Raw genomic sequence first — 25,177 nt, 5'->3', positions numbered from 1 at the left:
AGAAGCAAAAAACAGGAGTAAGCAAGGAAGAAATCATTTCATAGCACCCTAAATAAAAGCCTAAACAATTATTAAAGCAAGCTGAAGTGAGGCGAGTATTATTTTCATTATTATTATTTGTTATTATTATTATGCGTACGTATTTGGAGGCCAATAAGTGTGGCCTTCATATTTTGATTTTTCCTTTCTTTGTTTGTATCCTTGGGTGCAGACCAGAGGACATGTTTGTCAATCAGGCAAGGAAAGTGCCACTGTAAGGTCATTTTACGTGGAGGCTTTCAGTCATAAGAAAACATAAAACTGGTTAAGACTACCAGCAGCTAGTGAATGTTCTGAGACACAGTGGGGCATATTCAAGTGTCCCTAGCACCATTCTAATGCCACATTAGTGTAATTTTGTTACGCTAATGTGGTGTTAGGAGGCCAAAAACCTTGTGCCATAACCCCTTGTGCTACGTTATGCCTGTGCCAGGCATCGTTTATGCAAAGGGGGTGTTCCCCCATTAGGGGGGCCAGAAAATGGCACAAAGAAATCTATGAGATTTTTTGCGTCATTTTTTTCAGCACTTTTAACACATGCTCAGAGCAGGCGTTAAAGGGAGGCTTCCATTGGTTACAATGGGCCTTAGGGTGCTTTGCAGGATTAGCATCCACGTTTTTTACGATAATCCTGCAAAACACTGGACTAGCACCAACAATTCATACTCTAGTCCCCTAACTACCACCATGGTGCACCATATTTTAAATATGGCGCACACATGGTGGAGTTAGGGGGGCGCTAAGGGACCCAAGAAAAGTGGTGCTGCACTCTGTGGAGCACCACTTTTCTTAAATATGCTCCAGTATCTTCAAACACCCCCCGCCTTCATATCTTGCATGTCTATAGACTTTGCAGCATGAGCCTAGACAGATTCACTGCTGAAGAGTATGGAGAAAGCCTGCACGGTGACATCTACACATTTACATTGTAATCTTGAAATCTTCAAGCTTAGAACAGTAGAGGTTTGGCTATGTATTACCGGAAAGCAGAACAATGATCAGCTTTTTGTATTCTTGTTGTTTGTTAATGAACCATAATTAAGGGCAGAGAGTCACACATTACGTCCTAAGTTTTTCGCTCCAGAGTTTGACTTTGTAGACATGTTGGTCAAATTTTCACCCATCACAATAATTGTTTGGTTGTGTTTCAGGTACAGTTTGTTTCCTGATTGGACTCATGGTGATCTTTCTAGAACGCACAAGACCGAAGATAATTGGACGTCTTTTTAATCTTGATGAGGCAGAGGTTGATGACGATCATGAAGATGTTTACAGAGAGGTGATAAACCATCTAGAAGATTGCAGTTCGCCCACTATACCTTTACAGTTGATGCTGTGACCTCCAAGCTGCCTCATACCAGGCGTGGACGATGGATGTCCTGGCCAAAGAAGAAGGGACAGAGAGCTAAGTAGTTGAGCACAATACACTCTGTTTAAGAGAAAATTCCAAGAAGGAGAGCATGTTTCCAAAATTCACAATGAACCTGAGGGTGCAGCTGTGGATTTGCAAAGACTCCATATTAAAAATATGTTTTCAGAGAACAACAAGTATTCCATTGAGTGACCACTGATTGATTTCAGAGGACTATTCATCAGTGCCAATAACCTACTTGTTGTCGGCGGGGAAAATGCCCTCTCCTTTTTTGACTCAGTACAGGATCAACTAATAAAGCTGTGATGGAAACGGAAATGTCTTGAACTCAGACAACATTGGTCAATAAAGGGCCATAGGGGCTTTGTACCCCAACCACCAGCAGGAAATGTACGCTAACGTTTAGAGTCACAGCAGTTGAAGAATGTAAACAAATCCAGATGAACTTGTACATTCATAGTGTTATTATAAATTGTCTCTCACCTCCATGGCAAAGGTGGGGTACCAGTGTTGTCAGAATAATTTCTGATATAATTAACTGTTCTAAATACCGTTTACAAAAAAATCACCCCAATGGAACTAATAACAGTAAATCCACATCCAAGGGGACAGGACTCATGACACTGTATTTGTCAGGCAATATTTCTGTATATGATATTCTGACACACAACCATTGCACAAGATTCGTTATAACTGTGCTCACATGCAGATTCAATTACCCCATGTTGTCCTTCGGCTTTCACTGCTTCCTTGCAAATTATTGAGCAGAATAAATGCACACAATAGTCCCACCAAGGGCATCTTAATGTCCATGAATTCACTGTGAAGTGTGAGCTTGAATCATAACCCCATCCTTGATCAAAGTCAATCTTTGGTGGTGGTGGTGGTGGTGGCGGTGGCAGTGAGGTGGTTCAGAGAATATCAGTAGCTTTCGCACTTAAGTGGCCTAGCAGCAATGCTTAGACCAACCATGGATAGCTGAGCCATGCTTAGACCAATCATAGGTAGGTAGCATCTTCACTCAAGCCTGTACTATGAAATAAATTGCCTGAGCACAACTGAGGGAAATCTGCCAAAAGAACAATGAATTGAAGAAATAGGGTAAAGAACGATAAACCGAATTTTCTGTATTAACTGTATTTTATTTTGCAGATAGTGTATACCATGCCACAGTCAGCAGCTAATGTAGCTGGGGCTTTTAGACACAGCTCAATAAGCTGTAAGGGTAAAATCCATATATTTGTATGATTTCTGTGAGAGCTGCTTGAAAGTCGTCATCGTCTAAAGCCCCACTCGTATTGACAAAATGTTTCTGTGACTTGAATTCTGAGTTTTGAAAGGTTCAGCTACTTATGCTTTAAAAAAATTCTGGTCAGATGTTTTGTTCCTTATTTCATGTGAGGTGCAATATCTGATATTTTCTTTGTTCCTTTCATCTCTTGTAGATGCCTGTTATACATTTGTATTCTGTTTTTTGCACCTTCATTTCTCTTTTCTGGCTTGCACAAACTCGTTTATAGTTCTTCTAGTTCCATTATCTTATCTCCTTATTTGCGCTCTTTCATTTTCCTCACTGCCCACTGTTTTATGCTTACTTCCTTTTTCTTATGTTTTCCTTACATTTACTTAGTAATAGTTTTCCTCTTTTGTCCACACGTTTACCATTACTTTTTGCTTCCTCTACCTTTGTTCTCATTCCTCTCTTTCACCTGTATTTCATTGCCACTTAATCCTTCTTTTCAACTTCTTTAAGTTTGTTTCTCCTCTGTTCTTCCAATGTGTAATTTTAACCTGTTTGGTGCTTCGTCTGTTCCTAACCATTCGCTTGCTTTCCCCTTCCTTTGTTGTACTTCTCGTTCTTTTTATTCCTTCTTCCTAAATCTACTTCATCTTCTTATTTTCTCCCTCATTCGTATACGTGCCCTGTGCTATGAACCCTGCCTTTCTCTTTCTTTGTCTACATTATTGTCATTCATATTCTGATCTACGTGCACTCTTCATTCGTGCACAATTTCAATTTCTATGTCATTTCTTCATATTACTTTCCTTGAACTGTTGTACCTTCCTGTCTCAAATGATTTGCATTGGTCCCTTTCTTGCTTGATATGTATCGACATGCATGGTAAGCATAGGGCCGGAAACAAAGACTTAGTAAAGATTTGACTATGAGTATGTGTGACTTACTCTTGTAATACTCCTAGCATGCCACTGAAATGAAGAAGTAAGACGTGAATGCCCTTAACTTACTCCTGGCATACTCTTGTGATTTAGCAGTAAATCAAGATTACGCCAAAGTTACATTTTAGCAAATCATGTTTGAGCAGGGTCCGTAATGTGCTTCTCTTTTGCTTTCCCTACATTAGTCAGTATCCACGAGGGTGACTGGGTTCTGTTGTGCATCCAGTTACAGTCCCCGTTCATCTCCTATTTGTTTTGCATGACAGCCTCCAGTGCCTTAGGGGGATTTCCTGCCCTAGCCTGAATATCTCTAGGCCCATATTTATACTTTTTGACGCTAAACTGCGCTAACGCAGTTTAGCGTCAAAAAGTTTTGCGCCGTCTAACGCCATTCTGAAGCGCCATGCGGGCGCCGTATTTATGGAATGGCGTTAGACGGCGCAATCAGACCGGCGCTGCCTGGTTTGCGTGGGAAAAAACCACGTAGACCAGACAGCGCCGGCGTAGGGGGAAAATGGCGCATGGGCGTCTTAAAATGGGGCAAGTCAGGTTACGTCGAAAAAATCGTCTTAACCCGACTTGCGCCATTTTTTAACGACGCCCATCCCCCATCAACATGACTCCTATCATTGGAAAGATAGGAGTCATGCCCCCTTGCCCAATGGCCATGCCCAGGGGACTTCTGTCCCCTGGGCATGGTCATTGGGCATAGTGGCATGTAGGGGGGCACAAATAAGGCCCCCCTATGCCACCAAAATAAAATATAAAAAATAAAAAATAAAACTTACCTGAACTTACCTGAATGTCCCTGGGGTGGGTCCCTCCATCCTTGGGGGTCCTCCTGGGGTGGGCAAGGGTGGCAGGGGGGGTCCCTGGGGGCATGGGAGGGCACCTGTGGGCTCATTTTGAGCCCACAGGCCCCTTAACGCCTGCCCTGAGCAGGCGTTAAAAAGTGGCGCAAATGCGCCGTTTTTAGCCACGCCAACTCCCGGGCGTCTCTTTTGCCCGGGAGTATAAATACCACGTAAAGGCCTGGGAGTCATTTTTTAGACGGGAACGCCTCCCTTGCATATCATTAACGCAAGGAAGGGGTTCACGCTAAAAAATGACGCACATTCCGGGAACTTTGGCGCTATTCGCCTCTAACGCCATAGTATAAATATGGCGTTAGTTGGCGTTAGTTTTGCGTCGAAATTGCGTCAAAAAAAACGACGCAATTTCGGCGCAAACGGAGTATAAATATGGCCCCTAATATCCTTAGAATGGGCCACACCCTTTGGTGTCATCTCACTACTGATGGTCAAGCTGTCGCATACGCCAATGTTGTGTCCCTAGGATATTCTCTGCACTGGTTTTCCTTGCTCAGTAGCAGAGACAGATGAACAGGAAAAATCAAGTCCAAATCCCACAAGACCCTGCCTTCCCCAGCATGCGTGTCCTGTGTTTCCAATAAAGAAAGACAGACTTCCCATTTGACAATATTGTAAGCTTCACCAAGGCACTATAGTGGGCGCATGATTATTTTTCAGTAAAGTAGAATTATAAATCAATTTCTACTATCATAATTTCAACGTATATGTAGAACAGATAACAATATATTGAACGTTTTTCATATTTTATTACATTTGATAGCAACCTGGTTTCTTGCAGCATTGGATATATTGATTTATGATGGGTTCAATGCCTCTTTCAGGGGACGCAGTCCCCACAGTGAACTGGAGATACCCATACCGATACGATAAGCTTTATTCAAACATTAAACAATGATCATAAACGCGTACAAGTTAAAACATCACATGTTAAAAACAGTACCATAAAAACATCATTATAAAATACGACCTTCATTTTTTTTAAAGTAAACAATTCAACCTGTGATCTTAATTATGTATTCATATCAAATCATACTCATGCACAAACCCCCACCACGTACTAATATCAAATTCATTAGGCTGTCACGATTAAAAAAACAATCATTCCTCCCATGTAAAACACGATTAGGAAACAAGCAGCCTTTACAACAGATCTCGGGGGTAGTCAGCTTTAGCAAATATAGCAGGGCCAAATTACATTTATTAAAACCTAATCGTCTCAAAACAGTTATTGAAAATCGCCTAATTAAAAAACAAAAACAAAAAAAACACCGAAAAACGAAATGTAGCAAGCTTTGCAGAGAGTTTTCGTCACATGGGCAAAGCAGGAAAGAAGAGCGGTCAAACTGCCCAAGGGGAAAGCATAATTGCTATCTAATAATTCCTAGTCGAAATCTAGTAAATACAGACCTATCCTAAGAGTGGGATATAGGATCTACATAAGGTTCTGCCCCAAGAGTAGTTTGGATCAGGATCTAATCCTAGATCTGAGTTATAATAAACTCCACTGATCCTCCATCCCTTTTCCTTAAAGCCAAGATGGATGGATTTTTTACCATACCGCTTTTGCCTTTTGTTAACCTCATCAGATTAAAAAAAGATGGTTTACCCAGAGTAATACATGTCCCCTAGCACAGGATTAGCAGTCCTCGATAATTTCTCTGTTAAGGACAGTTGAGGGATTACTCCAGAAAGAGTATCACGGCAGCAAAGAGGCGAGATTTATCAGATCTGCACCATACTCATGCAGAATGTAAGAAGGGATACCGGATGGAAGGCTGAGTAATCTTCTGCAAACTCTATTCTCTTTTCTCTGGAGGCTTTGGACCTTTTTATTCCCCCTAATGCCTGGCCCAATTGTTAAAACCTGGGTACTTTTTCTACCATACACTTCCAAAAAAGGGGTCATCAGCTTCTTACTTATATTGGTAGCTAGTTTAAGCAAGAACTCTACGCTGCACATCAAGCTATTTCTAACAGTGGCAATTCATTGGGACCAAGATGCTGACGAATGAAAAGTACCCTCCAAATAAGAGAACTCGCAGACTCTAGAAAAGAGGTTCTGACCAGCCTATTGTTGTCTCATTTTAGTGCTTCCTAGGCCGCGTGCCACTACAAATCCTTTATTGGCATTAACATCCAACTTTAAATTTGACATAAAATCAATATATCCCTCTATTAGGATTTTGAGCCCCTGTGGCATCCCTGAGAGCAAGACTGCATTGTCGGCATAAGCTGACACTAGAAAAGGCATTTCTTTTATAGCAGGGGCAGCCACAAACTTAGTTAACAGGGCCTCCTTCAGTCCTGTGAAATACAATAGAAAAAGGAAGGGGCATGCATGCGCCCTTGACGTACCCTCCCCACCCCCTTAGTGGTGCAATGGATAATGCATCTCACTAAGGATCAGAAGATTGAAGGTTCAAACTGGTGATACATTTTTTACTGCAAAACCACAAAGCCTTACCCTGGATGGCGATGATTCTATTTCACATGTCAGTGAAGGGTGCCCTCTTCCGTTGATCAGCTCGACATAGTCAATGCTCACATTTAGTAGCCTACATACTCTTGACTAAATTATCACTATCAAACGCCAACAAACTTTATACAAAATCAATAAAAATAGAACAATATAATATTGAATGTCAGGTGCTTGACAATAGTGCCGCACTATAGCAATACCTTGCAATACTGCATAGGTATTTCATCCACCAAACTCTAAATAAGGCCCTAAGACATTGTTTTCGAGTAACAGTTGTTAATATATTCTCATTTTTTCTCCTTCCTGTAACCTTACAGGCTGTCATTTATGTTAATTGGGTTCAAGTCACTTTCATGTTTTTTATTGCAACCCTCACACTTTGGAGATCTCAGATCCTGCCAATAATTTGTTAAATGTCATAAAGTGCTCACATCAGGGGATGGTGAACCAGGAGGATGCCACACTGACTACCCTTCTGCATAAGATCTTCTTCCGTTTGGTATTACCACCCTGCAAACTGAGTTTAAACTGTTCCTGTGCCCATTTTAACATAAAGCCATGAACTCTTATCATGAAAACTCTTTTTCACCAGGAACGGATTTCTGTAATACCTTGCCTCCGAATTCACTTCTTTTGAAATACACTCACACTACTGTGCAGCTTCATTGGCAAGACTCTGTATGAAGATCATTGTCCAATTATGTGGGCGACATCTACTCAAGATCATTGCTAGAGAGACTATCCTGCACAGAAATATCATCTGACATAACTATTGTTTCCTAAATATCATTTACAAAAATATCATACCATTAGTGTAGATTTTATATTTCTGTAAAAAACATTTAGAATGCGATATTTATGCAAACACACCTTGAACTAGACATTGCCTACTATCAGAATGGCAAGTATGCACATTCTATGTGATATGTAAGTACGTACATGTGGCTTGTACTGGCACCTCCATATGGACAAGCAAGACCATGGGTTGGCTGGAAGAATACCAGGATGGTCCTACATTTGAACAGCAATTCTGCAGATGCCCCACTGTCCTCTTTCAGGGAAGAGCTGAATGCTCATAGAAGGATTAAGAGGTATGGAGGAACCGGTAGGACACTTCTGGAGATGAGTGTTATACAATCCCTCCAGTGCACTTCATGATGTCATGAGTGACTTTGGGCAGTGAATAAGTATAAGGACAATGCAGGCAGTTACTTCTCAATGGTACTCCTGCATCAGCACATATAAATGAACAACAATGAAACACACCCCTACACTGTGTGTAGAGCTCTTCGATTCCTGCCTTCAGTCATAGTTTTACCTAAAAGCCTTATTTGCTGCTTCTCGCAGAGTGGCAATTGTCCTGGATTCACCAGTGCCCCAGTGGTAACCTATCATAATTTGTCTGTTGGTTCTACATATTTCCCACACTTCACAATGGATCATTAGTCGTTGTTTTAGCCAACGTTACGATTGCCAAAGTTCAAAAGAGTGAATCACTTCTAGTTTCATTGAGTGTCACAGGCGTCGCAGTTCACCCATGTCCATTTTTCTAAGTTTTGCTTATTTGCGCAATTGTTAGTCTTGATATGGTCCCATCGATCCTACGTTCACACTGTACAACAGTCTCCAGCTCCCATAAGCTGTCTCCTGCTCATTTGGTGCCATAGTTCCCAGCTCTGATGCCAGCTCTGATATCAGGTCTATTGGTATAAGACACACTGATTGCCACGGCTGGCATCCTTCGTATGGTCCCATCAAATCTAAATTCACCTGTTTCTACAGGTGTCACTTCTCTTAAAGCTTCTATCAAATATATTTACCCACATAAACATTTGCCACCACTGATAAGGCATCTGTTGTTCTTGGATTAGGCCATTGCAATAGCTGCCACCTATCATAACGTGCGTGTCGGTTATAAACATTTGCCACACTTCAATACTCATTCGTCCTTGTTTTAGCTATTGCCATTACTGGCAAATTTCAAAAGGGTGAGTTACTTCTATGGTGAATGCCCCAGCTGCCATCAACTGGCCATGCGCATTAGTTCTAGTTTCACCCAATGCCTCACTGTAGATAAGCTCCCATTTATCCTAGGACCATCATGTACCCTTAGATTCAGCCACTGCCAAAGTTGACATCCTTATAAGGTGACATTGATTCTAAAATCATCCTCTGCTACAGTTGGATATTATACTAAAGGATCTATCATTCTAAATTCACCCACGTACATATTCGCTAACACTGACAAGGTGTCTGTTGGTCTTAGACTTCACCACGGTTGCTATATGCCATAAAGCCCAAGTTTAACCTATTGTTGTTTCTCCCTTGCTCACTTTTAAGAACGCCTCTAAATTACTACAGACCAATAGGAGAAATTGTTTCTGTCTGGAATCAGACTTAGGCAAAGACAAGCCTTGGTAGGACCTTTGGCATCGTTTTCCTCTCTTTACCACATCTAGATCATGTGGCAGAAGGTGGAAAGGAAGCCACAACATCGGTACAGCAACAGCAAATAGGAGGATACTGAGGAGTTAGCTAGGATACAGATACAGATAGTCTGTGGTTCTCATTCTCTTGAGCCACCCTTTTTCCTCAGAACCCTCAATTTGCTAATGTGTTTCTTTGGAATCAACAAGAGGCAGAACAGTGGTAGTGAGATCAATGAAATAAAGTTCTCAGAGAGTCCTGTTTACTCACTGATCCCACTGCTGCACAACTCTCTGAGCTAGAGTTTCCAAGGCTAGCAAAATGATTACTAAGGAGAACAAGGGGTAGCCACAGTCAGATGCTAAATGATGCCCATGCCAGCGCCTTGATTGTCATCTTTCATATGGCCCACTGGAGCTAGAGACCCAGTGCCACAGTTGCAATGTTTTGGGGTATCAGTTAGTCCTAAATACACTCTTTGACAAAAATGAAAACTCTCATAAAATGTCATTGTTCTTAGGGAGATTCAGTCAGTGTTGTATCAAGAGACAGCAAAATAATCAGCAATAAAAAATATAGATTGTGCCCTTTAATAACTATCCTTTCGCGACATGGGAGGTGATGTGGGTTACTACCAAAGGTGTTGCAACCAGGAGACTTGAGTTCTTATGTTGCCTTCCTCATTTGTACCAGTTGTTTAATTTCCCTGTGTCTCACCTTCATTGTCTGACAACATTGAGAGCGCATATAAGTAAGTCAAATTCTGGTATTTAGTGCCATATACTAAAAAATGGACATTCACATTTAAAATAGTGGTTTTGCTCTGCAATCGGTTTTTTTGGATACCGTGGTGTAGGAAGAATAATTTATTAGTTTAACGCAGCTGTGTCCCTGATAGGTCAAGGAGAGGTGAATCCATGCCTGGTTCGTAGGATAACCACATGTAAATGATTTATAGTTGTATGTAAAATTATCTTATGCTGATAACATAGCATCTGGTATGGATCCGCCGCCAAGGGCCTACAGTGGACACTCCAGGTTTAATATAGAAGATCTGTAGCAATCTCTGTGCAACCTGCAGACTGATTTCACATCAAAGTTATTCACTTCAACGTTCTATAAGGTTTGACAGTAGAGCGAGGTGTACAATTACAGCCATACTGCTTCTTTATAAACAAGACTACATTATGTGTAGTGAATTAATGTACATTTTCATGTAACCATAGAGTATTTAACAATTATATACAGTTTACAATTAAATCAGTTTACAAATGAATTGCTTAAAAGAACGAGTTTGCTTATTTTATCATTAAAAGTTATTTCATACATTTCAGAATTTTAACTAAAAAGATGTTTACGTTTTCTTTATCGCGTGGTTTCTTATTGTGACACTAAAATAGAAGCAGTCGTTTTTAAACGTAGTTCTGCCTCCGTGCACCGTCCTCTCGGGCGTTGAGGCCACGAGTGATGATAAACAGAAGCCCGGGACAGATGTGAAGACTTCTATTAAGAGGGTATCATGTGTGGTCTTGTTAGTCTACCTTAAAACCCTGTGGAATGCGTATCTTCTATGCTGCAGAACACCCAAGCATGTCCTTCCAAGGATGTATGTCTGTTACTGCTGATGAAAGGGTGTGTCGCCACTGTTTGCAACACTCTCTCCCTCCATATCCAGCCTGCATGTATCTTTGCTCTGGTGAAACACTTCACTTATCCCACAACCACATCTGGATATGCAGAGCACATCCCCTATACTGTTCCCTCATCCCAGGCAAAGATCTAATGCAGTCTAAGGGGCAGAATCAAGAAAGTGGTGCTGCACCTAGGTCAGCGCTACTTTTCCTGCACCCCCCTTAGCAACCCCCCTAACGCCACCATGGCTGTAGTTAGGGAACTAGTGTCAGAAATGTTAATGCTTGTTCGGTGCGAGCAGCGTCTCAGTGACTACATCAGGTGGTGGCTACGGTGAGACCAGGTGTTGGAAAATGGGTTATTGGTAAAGGCAGGTAAGTACCTACGCTTAGCAATAGGCCACTAACCTCCACTTAGGTCCAGTTAGGTCTCAGTAAATTAAACCCAGCTCAACCCTTGGTAGCTTGGCAACGAGCGACAAGGCTTAACTTAGGAGACAGAGTGTAAAGCATTCAAATATCACAAAACAGTAATTAAATAAAACACAGGAAACCGTTTGAAAATCCAAAACCAATTTATAAAAATAGATTATATTTTTATCTTTAAAATTACACCACAACGAAAAAAATCAGATAAGGGGAACCGGAGATATGTATTTGTAAAGAATTAATGCTTTTTAGCGCATAGAAACAACTAGCGCTCAAAGGGTTAAAAAAGGTCACGCTGGAAAGGAACAAAGTCCAGAGTTCAGGCCACCCACGAGGTAACGCCGTCACACTTACTTTCAGAAGTGTTTGATTCAGGAAAGTGGTCCACAGCACCAGCCAAGGGTTCAGAGGCGCTGGTGTGCCTCTTGGGGTCTGGGACTACAACTCGCACAATGCACCTCTTCAACTTATGGAGTTGATCCAAACGTCTCCAAACTTCTGGATCTTCTTCCAGAGGTCCTTTTTGTGTCCTTGAAGTGTCCACAACTTGATCCAAGGTCCAAGAAGCTCTGAGTTGCTCCTTGGGTGTTGGGGCGACAATTCCCAGAATGTACCTGGTCCGAATCCTCAAATGGCCACTGGATGCTGGTCGGCTGGGATCTGCTTGCAGGACTTGATGCATGGGACTCTGGTCAGCTCCTTTGTACCTGTAGCAAACAGGGAATCCCCTCTTGAAGCAGTAGAAGCCAGGCAAAGTCCTTCTTGTGGTGAAGCCCAAGTGTGCAGCTGGTGCAGTCCTTCTGAGTGCAGGTTCCAGGTGCAGGCCAGGGGTCCAGCAGGGCAGTCCTTCTTCTTCTGTAGTTCTTCCTCGCAGGGATGTGGTACGAAACTGAGGTGTGGGTGCAGGTCTGCCAGTTTTATCCTTGCTCCTGGGTGAAAAACAAGGGGGTCCTGATTCTCCAATCAGGTGCAGGGTCCTTCCCCCTGTGATGACCACTTCCTGGGAAGTGTGGCAAAAATCAATCCCAGGAGGCAACATTCTTCAAAAATCCATCATGGCTGAAAATTATTTTTGAAGGTTACATCTGGCTAAGCCCACCCACTGGTGTGGCTAAAAATCATAAACACACCCCTCTCCTGCCCTCTCCTAATCTAATCAAGGGGGCACCTAGTTGTCTGGGGTTGCAGTATGTGGGGGTATTGCTCGGTTGCTCCAAATGACCTTCTCTGGCTTTGAAGACCAGTTTGGCAGCCCTCCCCTTCCTGCCTCACCATCTGCTGAGGGGAGATTCCCTCCCACAGGCACATCTCTTTGTGTGAAGCCAGACAACTTCACACCTCATCAAGGCAGCCTGACCAGGCTGCCAGAGGCTGGCCAATCAGAGCATAGCAGCAAAAACAATGCAGGGCTGAAATTGGCAACTTTTCAGATAAAGTTTAAAACTCTTTACCTGAACAAGTTATATTAAATCCAACAACTGGAATTTGTAGGATTTATTATATCAATTAATTTGATACCAAACTCTTTGTATCTGTCACTTAAGGGGGCTTTTAAAATTAAAATAAAGTCTCCCCCTTCTAGCCTATGAAGGCCATTCACTACAACGAGGGAAAAACAAATTTGGCTGTTTTTCCCTCACCAGGGCTTATAAAACTATTTTTATAAGGTCACTGCTTATAGTTACATGGCACCCAGCCATAGGGGCACATAGGGCACACCTGAGGGGTGACTTATATGTAAAAATAAGGTAGTTTAAGACTTTGGAACTACTTTTATTTCCAAAGTCAAATTTGCATATAACTTTAATTTAAAAGCAGCCAGCAAGGCAGGCCTGCGTTTAAATGACACTGGGAGCCTCATCCGTGCACCTATGGGTGCACTACCTATGCTGGGGTCCCTAAACCTACCTGCCCTACCATATACTAGGGACATATAGGTAGGTTGACTTAGCCAATTATAATTAGTCTAATTTGCATACTGATTTTACACAGAGCACAAGCCCTGGGACTGGTTAGCAGTACCCAGGGCACCAGAGTCAGGAAAACACCAGCAAATAGTGGAAAATGGGGGCAAAATGTTAGGGGGCCTCTGCAATCAGCCCTGTTTTCTCACACCAGGGTTGCAATGCGACGTGGGGCACCACTCCGTGTGACGTCGTCAGGACACGGTTCAGGCAGCTGTGTTTTTTTCTTCTGTTGCAGTACAAAACACACAGTTCCCAGTGCTGTGGGCAGATGAAGCAGAAGTCTTTGATATCCCCGAGGCCTCCAACAAGAGGCAAGCTCTACTCCAAGCCCTTGGAGAAACTTCATAAGCAGGATACACAGCAAAGTTCAGTTTGCAGAAGCAGCAACTTCAGGCCAAACCAGCAAGGTACACACAGCAAAGGGGCAGTACTCCTCCTCCAGCTCTTCAGCTCTTCCCCATGGCAGAGGTTCCTCTGGATGGATCCAGAAGTGTTCTGAAAATCTGGGGTTTTGGGTCCACTGCTTATACTCATTTCTGGCTTTAAAGTAGGCAAACCTAAAAGGAAGGACTCTGTTGTTTACAAGATCCTGCCTTGCCCAGTCCTGGCCCCAGACACATTCCAAGGGGTCACAGACTGCATTGTATGAGGACAGGCACAGCCCTCTAGGTGTAAGTGTCAGCTCCTCCCTCCCCACTCTAGCACAGGAGACTCATCAGGATATGCAGGCTACACTCAAACTCCCTTTTTGTCAATGTCTGGAGAGAATTCACAACTGCCAACTGTCAGTCCGACCCAGAGGCACAGAATGGTTTAAGCAAGAAAATGCACACTTTCTAAAAGTAGTTTTTTCAAACTGACACTCTAAAAGGTTATTTTTCATTTGTGAGCTCAGAGACCCCAAACTCCACATCTCTCTCTGCCCCCAATTGGAAACTGAACTTAAAAGATATTAAAAGACAGTCTCCATGTTTACCTATGAGAGAGATAGGTCTTGCAACAGTGAAAACCAAATTTGGCAGTATTTCACTGTCAGGACATGTAATACACATTAGTACATGTCCTACATTTAGCATACACTGCACCCTGCCCATTGGGATACCTAGGATCTTCCTTTGGGGTGCCTTACATGAACAAAAAGGGAAGGTGTGGGCATGGCAAGTGGGTACACTCTTGCCAGGTAGAATTGGCAGCTTCAAACTGTGCACACAGACACTGCAGCAGCAGGTCTGAGACATGTTCACAGGTCTAATCGTGGGTGGTATAATGATTGCTGCAGGCCCACTAGTAGCATTTGATTTACAGGCCCTGGGCACCTCTGGTGCACTTTACTAGGGACTTACCAGTAAATAAAATATGCCAATCATGGATAACCAAGTCACTAAGACAATTTACATAGGGAGCACATGCACTTTAGCACTGAACAGCAGTGGTAAAGTGCGCAGAGACAATAAAGCAGCAAAAACAGCTCAGAAATAAGAAGGAAAAAGAAGTAAAAAAGTTTGGGAATAACCCTGCAAAAAGAACCATTTCCAACACTCTGGCCCTCATTATGAACACAGCGGTAAACACCATCGGCCGCCGTGGTGACGGTGAACAGAAGACCGCCATTGGCGGTAAACAGAAACCCACCATATAAAGATACAAAAATCAGATTCCGACAAAAAAGTCCCAGCCGCCAGTCACCGCCAGGACCTTGTCACAGGAAATGCAAGACCACCGACCCCACCACCGCTGAGCACACAAACTCCCCGCCCTCCAAATAATGATGCACAAATCACTGTGGCGGTCAGTGGAAGCCGAATGGCCATTGGCGGTACAGACCACCACGGCCAGCAATGGGACCCAACAGTAAGAACTGCACGCATTGGCAAGTCTGAAACCCACACACCTGACACACAACACTATAAAACACTCACAGACACACCCCACAATCCTTTGCAATGACAATCGGACAACTGATACAGAGAACTCCAGAAGCATACAATGAATGCCACAATACACAATATATACACCCAACCACACAACTGCACCCTCACCTAGATCCACACAACACACAACACACCACTCACAACACACACCATGGCACCCCCCAAACACCCACGTTTCACAGAAACGGAGCTAAGGACCATGGTGGACGAGATACTGAAGGTCGAGCCACAATTATTCGGGGCACAGGTCCAGCACACACCCATCGCCAGGAAGATGGAGCTGTGGCAGACAATAGTGAACAAGGTCAATGCAGTGGGACACCATCCACGCACGAGGGACATCATCTGCAAGAGATGGAACGACCTATGTGGGAAGGTGAGGTCCATGGCATCCCAGCACAACATTGCAGTCCAGAAGACTGGGGGAGGATCTCCACCAACACCACCCAACTACACTGACTGGGAGGAAAAGGTACTGGCCATCCTGCACCCTGAGGGCCTCACTGGACTCACTGGAGGAATAAACTAGGGTAAGTCGTCTACAATTACCCCATATCCATCACACCTGTAATGCATGCACCACCCCATCCCTCCAACAGCCACCAGTACCACTACCCCACCCAGGTCACAATCACTACATCCAGTCACCCTGCATGCCCAAAAACCCACTAACAGGCCCACATCCCTCCCCCCTGTGCACAGCCACCTACCCCTGCAAGGAATCACAAAGACACTACACCACCCACAATGCACCTCCACATCCTAAGCAAAATGCAATGTAAACCTCACAAAGGCATCCTGCATGGCCCCAAAGTGTAAAACCCGCACAAAACAGCCCAGCCCTGTGCACCCCATCCGTTCATGCAACTGTAACAGACATGTCCATTCCCCCTAACAGGCACCACCAGCCATGCCACCCTGACAGACATGACAAGGAGTGGCAGTGCCCCACATGGAGACAGAGACACCACCAAGGACACTGGAGAGGGAACCCTGGACAGTGACAAACACCCTGGCCCCTCACACAGTCCTGGACTGTCACCATCCAGCAGCCCCACTCAGGACACCACTGACACCCCTACCACCCAGCCAACAACATCAGCCCAGGGCAACCATTCCCATACCTGAGTAGCCAGGTCACAGACTGGTGGAACACATGGACAGAGGCCACAGTCACCCCCTACCAACAGGCAGGAAGACGATGGCCTCAGTACAAGTGGTACCACCTGACCTGTGCAGGGGACAGAGGCACAGGGGGCTAGGCCCAGTGGGAGGGCATCACTGGCCCAGGGGGGAGACCACAGGATGGATGCTGCAGCCCAGGATGTGATCTCTGAGGTCCTGGGAGCATACCACCACACCCAGGACAGATTGGCCCAGATTGTTTCCACCGTTGAGCAGAGTGAAAGGATGCAGGTAGCACACCACTAAGAGGCCATGGAGCATTGGAAACTGCACAATGCCACCATGGCCACCATAGCAGTTGTGCTGCTGCACCTTGTCCTAACTGAGCCTAAGGCCCCAACAGACCAGGAAGCCCCACTATAGGCCAAGATACAGACCAGCCAACAACAGCAGCAGCAGCAACTGGACTTGTGCCACCATCTCAGGACCTCAGGACACACAGGAGACCTGCATCTCAATCTGTACAGGCCAACACATGCACCCAAACAGTCCCTCAGGCCCAGATATGGCACATGAACACCTGCCAAAACCAAGGCCCCCTCAAAGAAGTGACTCTGGCAAGAACTGTCCTCCAAGTGTGCCACTGAACCAACGTCCACACTGTAAAAACACCCCCCAAAACTGTAAATGATAGATGGACATGTCCCCACTAACAAAAAACACTGCAACCATGTAGCCATATTGCGCATCCACCAGTAGCCCACTCCCATTACTGTAAACTGTACGATGTCATCCCTGCACCAAATAAAACACCTGTTCTCCAATGTCAATGCCCCCTGTCATTATGTTGAAACAAATGGAAGTGTGGATGCAATAGTCTTAGAAATCATTTATTCTTATTTGAGTTGTAGAAATTGCACCCCACGCATAACATGTGGTTGTGCCAACAGAATTGTCAGACAATTTGCCCATAATGTTACATGTCTCATGCAAACCTGGTCACAGTGACAATACCCATAGACCCAACACCCCATAGAGGAGAAGGCACACTGACAGTATGCTGCACAGACAGCAACATCATCAAATAGTCCCACATAGTTACTGGAAGTAAAGTTGTATCAGTTGGTTCATGGAATGTACATCTCCCCCCTCCTCATCATCACCATCACTCTCATCCCCTCCCTGAGGAAGCTGGTCTGGATATACAGCCCTCACCTCCTCCAAGAGGGGGATAGATTTCCTCACAGCCACGTTGTGCAGCATGCAGCAGGCCACCACTATTCTACACACCTTTTCAGGCTCATAGGCCAGGGAGCCGCCAGAAGTATGGAGGCAACGGAATCTAGCCTTCAGGAGACCTATTGTGCACTCTATCACCCTCCTAGTACGTCCATGGGCCTCCTTGTAATTCCTCTCTGCATCTGTCCTAGGATTCCTCACTGGTATCAGGAGCCAATGCATGTTGGGGTAGCCAGAATCACCTAAAAAAGGGTGCAAAACAGGACTGTCACTGACAACCCTCAGTGGCAGATAGCCTGGCTGTCTGCTATGTGCCAAAAAGTGTCAGATACGCTTACCTATGACCCATCCTCTGTCCCCTTGTAGTTGTTCCATCTTCTGTGGCACACTACTGTTCCTCAGCACAAAGGAATCATGGAGAGATCCAGGGAACATGGCATTCACATGTGAGATGTACTGGTCTGCAGTACACACCAATTGAATGTTCATAGAGTGAAAGTTGTTCCTGTTTCTGTACACCTGTTCACTGACTCTTGGGGTGATGAGAGCAATGTGGGTGCCATCAATGGCACCTATCACATGGGGAATGTTGGCACAGGCATAGAAGTCCGACTTGATGGCAGGGAGGTCAGCACTTTGGGGAAACCTCACATAGGACTGCAGGTGATGTACAAATACATTCAGGAATCACCCATGCCCACTGTCACTTGAAATGAGCCCGTGGCCAGGAAATGGAGTGCAGAGAGCACCTGCACTTCAGTAGGGATGGCATGCTGATTCCGATTAGCCAGTCTCAGTGCTGGATCCAGTAATGCACGAAGTTCATGAATAGTAGCACGGTTAAGTCTTTAATTGATAATGATGTGATGCTCCACCATGGTCCTCAAATCAACAGTGGTCTGTACACCAATGGGGCCCTCCCTCAGCACAAGGGTCTGTACCTAGGAGAAGTTGAGAACACATGTGAGGAACACACATACATCTGCCCACAATGTTTCCTATTCAGCACAGCTGCCATACAAGTTGACAACACATATGCACAGTAGGTGTGAAACTGGAGTAGCATGTCCCCAATGATACATCAGGACTGTTGTGGTGAGTAACTGTATATTTGTTAATGCCTATGGGGGTTGGGGACAATAGGGCCTGCATGGGGCATATGAGGATTTAATAACTGCGTAATAAAAGCCAAAATGGCTGTCCCCTGTAATCCAGAAATGTTGTAGTGGAAGTGACCTCATACTGCTAGCAGTTGATGTAATAGCGTAACGCGGTGTTCACCACCCTGCCACCATTCACTGGTTAAGATGGTTGTCAATGGGGATTCTTAGCATATTTTAATCGCCACCAGCGGTGACGGTGCACACCGCCGCAAGGCGTATGCTAACTCGTCACCCCACCTTCACTTGACTCCCGGATTTCGTGCATGCAGGTACTCCACTGAGTGTACTGCTGTGTCCTGCCTCTGGTCATGGAAATGGCATGTGTGGCAGGGGAAAGGGCCCCAGCCTTCACCAGCGAGGAATTGGAGAAGCTCGTGGACAGGGTCCGGCCCCTGTACGCCAAGCTCTACGGTCAACCAGAGGTACAGGTGAGTAGGTGGATTGGGGTCAATGATGAGTGTAATGGTGGTAGATGGCTGTAAACATGTGTGCACGTTTGACACTGTACAGTCCTGGATTCCTGACATGCTGCGTCTGTGTGTGCTGTTATGCTGTTGTAAGTGTAAGTCCCAAAGTGGATGTATAGCCAGCTGTATGTAATGGCCATTGTCTGACCTCTGTGTTCCTTTTTTCTGTGTGTCCCATGTAGGTCTGTGCCCATCAGAAGAAGGGACTGTGGCAGGCCATTGCCAGGGAGGTGCGGACCCTGCGGGTCTACAACCGATGGAGCGCCCATTGCAGGAAGTGATGGGAGGACTTGAGGCGCTTGGTGAGGAAGATCTGTGAGGTCCAGCTGGGGAAGTCCTTCCAATGAGGAAGGGCTGCCCGTGGAGCACTGATTCCCCCTTATGCGACGCATTCTGCCGGTGGCGTATCCGGACCTGGATGGGCACTTGAAGGCTGCACAGCAGACACAAGGGGGTGAGTACAGAAACCATTGTATGGCTCCTAGATGGATGTGTGAGTGTGCTGTGGTATGTATGCTGTCTAGTAGCAGGGACTCTGACTGTTGTCCTTCTACATAATGGCCCCTGTGGGGAGTAGGGTTGTAAGGGTCAGGTCTGCAGTACTTCAGGTCCTTCAGTTCTGTGGGGAATGGCTGTAGAGCACGGTTGTGGCCAGTAGTCAGGGGTATAGCCATGTGTATAGCGGTAGATGCTGCCTTGTGGAATATTTGCAGGGTGGGTGTATGTGTGAACTACTTATGTACCTCCATTCAACTTTTCACAGTTGTCTCTCCTGTTTTGTCTCTCCATCCCTGTTCTCTTGTGTTTTATGTGTACATCAGCATCATCTGGCGAGGGAGCGGAGGCACCGGTGAGTGGGGATGCAGCGGCCCGCGGTTCCATGGAGGCAGAGTCGTCCGACACCAAGGGGACCAGTGGGTTGGAGCATGAGGGGAGTACCATGGGGGAGGCAACTACCACTGGAGGTAGTGACTTTGATGGCTCCTCCGATGGGAGCTCCCTGGAGGTGGTGGATCCTAGTGGGCCCACCCATTCTGTGTCATCTTCCGCCACCCCCATACCATCACCACCCTCCCATTTGCTCCCCACCGAGTTGGCCGAGCCTGCTCAGCCAGAAGGGTGGGCGTCTACTTCGCCCCAAGCACCTCATCCCCTGCCCCAGTCAGCCCTCCTGCCCTGAAGGAGGAGGCTATTGACCGCCTGAGAACCATCTCTATAGGGCAGACAACCATCATCAATGCCATCCAGGGGCTCGCATCAGAGGTGCAGCAGACCACTGCCTACCTGGATGGCATTCACGGTGCTGTGTCTAGCCTACTTTGATCTTTTCAGGCTCTGGCCTCCTCTTTGATGGCAGCCAGTGTCCCTGGTCATTACGTTCCCCCTCCAACCACCTCTACCCCTTCCAGCACCCCACTCCCTTCACCCGTCCAAAGCACACCTTCTGACACGCAGGCACACACCTCAACACACAAGAAGCACACTTCAAAACACAAGCACCACACTTTCCACCACTGGCATACACACAGCCAACATACACAGGCACACACACCAACATCCACTTCCCCAGTGTGTCTGCATCTTCCGCCTCCCTGTCTCTCCCCACAACATGCACACTCACAGGCACTACACCCTCATTCATTGTTGCTGACCCTATTCTTTCAGTCACCACAAAATCAGACAGCCATTCATGCACCCCAGACACCACACCTGCACTCACCACGACGACTTTAGTTGACACGTGCAGCACAGTCACTAAACTTGCGGACACACAGACAACATACATTTAAACTGGCAGCCTGTCTTTTCCCACTGTGTCCACCCCCCCTCCTCTCAAAACACTCAAACGCATCAAAACACCCACCCAACACACATCCACCACACCTCAGCATACTGTCCAGTCACCTTTACCCACGTCACGCACACCTACACCTGTCACGACCACTCCCTCTACCTCCACTCCCACGCTTTCCTCCAGGTCCACCACGATTGCCCCTAAAAAACTTTTCCTATCCCATGTTGACCTATTCGAACCCACTGGCCCACCCTATCTCGCCCCTAAATGTGCCCACCTCCTAGCCCTGTCCACACCTTCCATGTCACAGCCCCCGTCCGCCCTTCCCATTACCGTGCTACCTCCCCTGTGAGCAAGAGACCCCGTGCTGGCCCTGGCTGCACTTTGGGCCAAGTCTGCTCCACCAGCTTCAAGGTCCAGACCCAAGCTCACTCCACCTCCAAAACGTAAAGTCAAGCCCCCCCAGTCATAAGTCCCCACCCCCACCACCTCCTGCCCCTGTTCCCTGAGGTGCCTGGATGCCCCATTGTTGCCCCTATGAGGTGGAGTACCTTTGCACTTGTGGGAGTCAAGTTGGGACCATTTTGGCCCATCGGACTACAAACTATGGACTGGCCATTGGCCTTATCTTGCACTTCTGTCGCTCATTGAGCTGAATTAAAATTTGTGTGGCCAGTGTTGTTTTTGGCACACTCTGGATCCGTGGTTCATTGTTTCTTTGGTTCAGGGTGTTGGGCATATATGTGTACTTTGGGCAGGTTGGATTTGCCTTGTGTCAGGTAAGAACCTCTTGCTGTGGGGTGTATGGCTTGTGCTGTTGTGAAGGGTTGTGGGTGCGTTGCTGGGTGGGTGGAGTGGGTGGTTATGTAACTGTGCCCTTTCTTCCCTTGTTTAGTAGGTTGCGGTACTTACCGTCGTCATCTTCATCAGCGGTCTCGGTCATGAAGGTATATGGCAAGGAGCAGGGCTGGCATGATCTGCAACTCTCTATCCATTTCTGCTTCAGCGTGTTGTGTGTGCCTCCGGTGAGTGTTTCCTTTTAATTGGTTCGTTTCCTCCTGGCTTTGCGTGGCAGTGGTTCCCGCCCAGGAACTGACGGTGATCTAGTGCTTCATTATTTTGATTGGTGTGTAGGGCCTTTCCATCGGACTATGGGTGGACTCTGCCATTGTTGTCGGCACTGCTCTGAGGGTGGTGAGTGGTTTTCAGGCTGCCTGTTTTTAAGGTGGTTCATAATTTGGCAGTCCACCGGTGCAGTGTTTACCGCCGTGTTCATAATGAGGGCCTTTGTCATTCCCTCCTGCTGTCTAAGTGTTATTGTAGTGACCACAGCGGGGTGTAAACAGAGAGAGAAAGAGAGAGAGAGAGAGAGAGAGAGAGAGAGAGGAATAGAAGAATGTGTGAGAATGAGAAGGAATTGATGGAAAGTGAGAGAGGGTGGGAGGGAGATCAAAACCCACTCACACAGCCGCACTTATGTACAGACTAATGTATTACACTACATGCAGCAGCAGAACAAATTCCCCTTCATAGATCAACCTTGTAGTCCTGGTGTCATTCTACACCTTTATTTTGTTATTATCACAAACGTTATACAATAAAATTACAAATAATGTTTAGTCTAAAAAGGTGCTGTTAGAGAATAGCATTACCTCCGGTCCATGACAACAGCACCGGAAGGTGATGCACAACATTGTGTTATCTGGATGACTCTTTTGAAGTATACCAGTCCTTTAACTGAAACATCAGCTTTCTTTACTTTCCATTGAGGAATTTCAAGGAACAAACAGGTGGTATGATCACAGTGACAATCATGCCAGAGTCAGTGAAACACAGCGCAGCAGCAAAAAACAGTACACTTTATTGACAAACATCGATGGGTAGGTTACAGCACTAAGTGAAACACAACTGCCATCAGCTAACAGAAACACAGTCGCATGGTTAAATTACGTATTTACAGGTGGCAACCAAAAATACAGATAAAATGTGGTGGAGAGCGTATTGGAAATTCACTAACCCTGTGACAAGTTACCCTTGAAAGAAACAAAAGTACCACCAGTCAAGGTCATACTGATACACGTGACAACAGTACTGCTCAGGTAGTAGCTGGATCGCCCAAGATGCATAAAAATGCAACTAATCACCTGGCTGGCCCATCGTGTCCTTCCTAGGTTCCCTTTTAGAGAACACATCTAAATATATCAGTCACTACCTGCGTCCATTTTTCTCGGCACTGCTACCTATCTTAAGGACACTACACACTTCCTGACCATCATTGATGGCATACATTGGAAGAAAGACTTCACCCTACTGACTCTAGAGACGATCAGCAGTCTTTACGCTGATGCTGGTGTACTGTGCCGATTAGGTTTATTATACCGCAATTAACTATGCAATACTAATTGTTTATAGAGGGAACATTTTTTATAATTGGGCACAGGTTCTCATATGTGGGCTAGTACTGTGGTGGGTCCCGTGGAGAGAGAGACACAGTCTAGTCTCTCCGCTGGAACATCCAGGAGAGGAAGTGACCTGCAGCGACGGGATTGGAGGACAGGTTAGTGGGGGTAGGACATGGGAGGGGGTTTATTAGGGGTAGAGGGGGAGGGACCGGCCTCTTTCTGCGCTGCTCATCGTGCGGTTAAGGAAGTTGGCCACCCACCCACTAGGCAAGAAGATGAGTTTATTGGAGGGGAGTCATGTGTTTAAATCAGGGTAGAGCTTGTGGGGGGAGGTTTGGGACGCCAGTTAGGGGAGGTTGCGACTGAGTGCGGGGCGGCAGTAGATGGGGGAGAGTGGAGAGTCAGATGCGGGCCTGGCCGCCCTTGTAGGGGAAAAAGAAGCAGGTGAAGGCTGAGAGTGTGGGGGATGCCCGAAACAAGTAGGGAATGAAAGAAAAAGGGGAATGTGTGGGGTTATGGAAGTGTAAAGTGAAGGGAGGTGTGGAAAGGATGAGTGAAGATAATGTTAAAAGTGGGGTTCCAAAGTTGGAGTTATTGTTGAAAGTTTAAAAAAAGTTATGTATAAGTTGCAATCTTGTCCTAAATAAATGGCCTTTCACACTAAACTGACTGTGTCACTGAAAGGGTCCCGATGAGCCTTACATTTCCTAGTATCATGGCTGTAATTTCTGTCAGTATGTGCACATCACGCATTTCAATCAATAGTTCGCTTTGAATATACCGCATTATATTCTATTAGCGTGTTATGTACTAATTCTGTACCTTACGATCCTTACAAGTACCAATATCATTATTTATTCACAAGTGTACATGTGGACATTATATTTTGTGCCCGAATATAGTGCTTATTAACTGATTACGCATGTTTTACCTAAATTGCATAAGCTATGTGAACATCAAAAATGGTACCCACCCTCCTCACGTCTTTGCAGTTTGGACTGTTGTTCATGTTCCCTATGTAATGTCTTTCACTCAGGGTGAGGCTTCACTCCTTTGACCCGTGATTAGGGCTACGGCCGAAACACATCGGAAGAAGATGTTGGCAAATAAACACATTTTTGCATCATACATGGGTGTCTGACCGTATGTTATGGATTACGAGCTACGAGTGGAATGTTATTAACCCCTTGGTTACCAGGCTTCCCCCCACCCAGCCAGACCTTTTTTTGGCTATTTGGGGCAGTTCGAGCTTAGGTAGCTACCCAAGCCAAATGTGCGTACTTTTTTTCCAACATTCTAGGAATTCTAGAGGCACCCAGAATTTGTGGGTTCCCCTGGAGGAGACCAAGAAATTTGCCAAAATATAACAAACATTTCGTTTGTTAATAAACATTGGGAAAAAAGGGCTGCAGAAGAAAGCTTGTGTTTTATTTTCGCTGAAAATAGCATCAACAAAGGGTTTGAGGTGCTAAAATCAACATCTTCCCAACTTTCAGAAACAGGCAGACTTGAATCAGAAAACCACATTTTTCAACACAATTGTGGCATTTTGCAGGGTCATTTTTACTATTTTTTGTGCTTTTAGCCTCCTTCCAGTTAGTGACAGAAATGGGTGTGAAACCAATGCTGGGTCCCAGAAAGCTAAACATTTCTGAAAAGTA

At 45.5% G+C, this 25,177-nt stretch overlaps 1 protein-coding gene across 1 annotated transcript in view; it reads left to right on the top strand.

The window, feature by feature from the left end:
* LOC138284000 (dual oxidase maturation factor 1-like) overlaps window positions 1-3,905 on the top strand; it is a 415,581-nt gene extending 411,676 nt beyond the window's left edge. The window contains exon 7 of the mRNA XM_069222333.1: window positions 1,191-3,905. Coding sequence (XP_069078434.1) covers window positions 1,191-1,378 — 188 coding nt within the window. The 3' untranslated portion in view covers window positions 1,379-3,905. The remainder of the gene's footprint in view (window positions 1-1,190) is intronic.
* Window positions 3,906-25,177: the final 21,272 nt, after the last annotated feature.

Source organism: Pleurodeles waltl, chromosome 3_1 (assembly GCF_031143425.1).
Source record: "Pleurodeles waltl isolate 20211129_DDA chromosome 3_1, aPleWal1.hap1.20221129, whole genome shotgun sequence".
Lineage (NCBI taxonomy): Eukaryota > Metazoa > Chordata > Amphibia > Caudata > Salamandridae > Pleurodeles > Pleurodeles waltl.
Note: the sequence above shows the minus strand (reverse complement) of the source record. Positions and strands in the feature narration are given on the sequence as shown.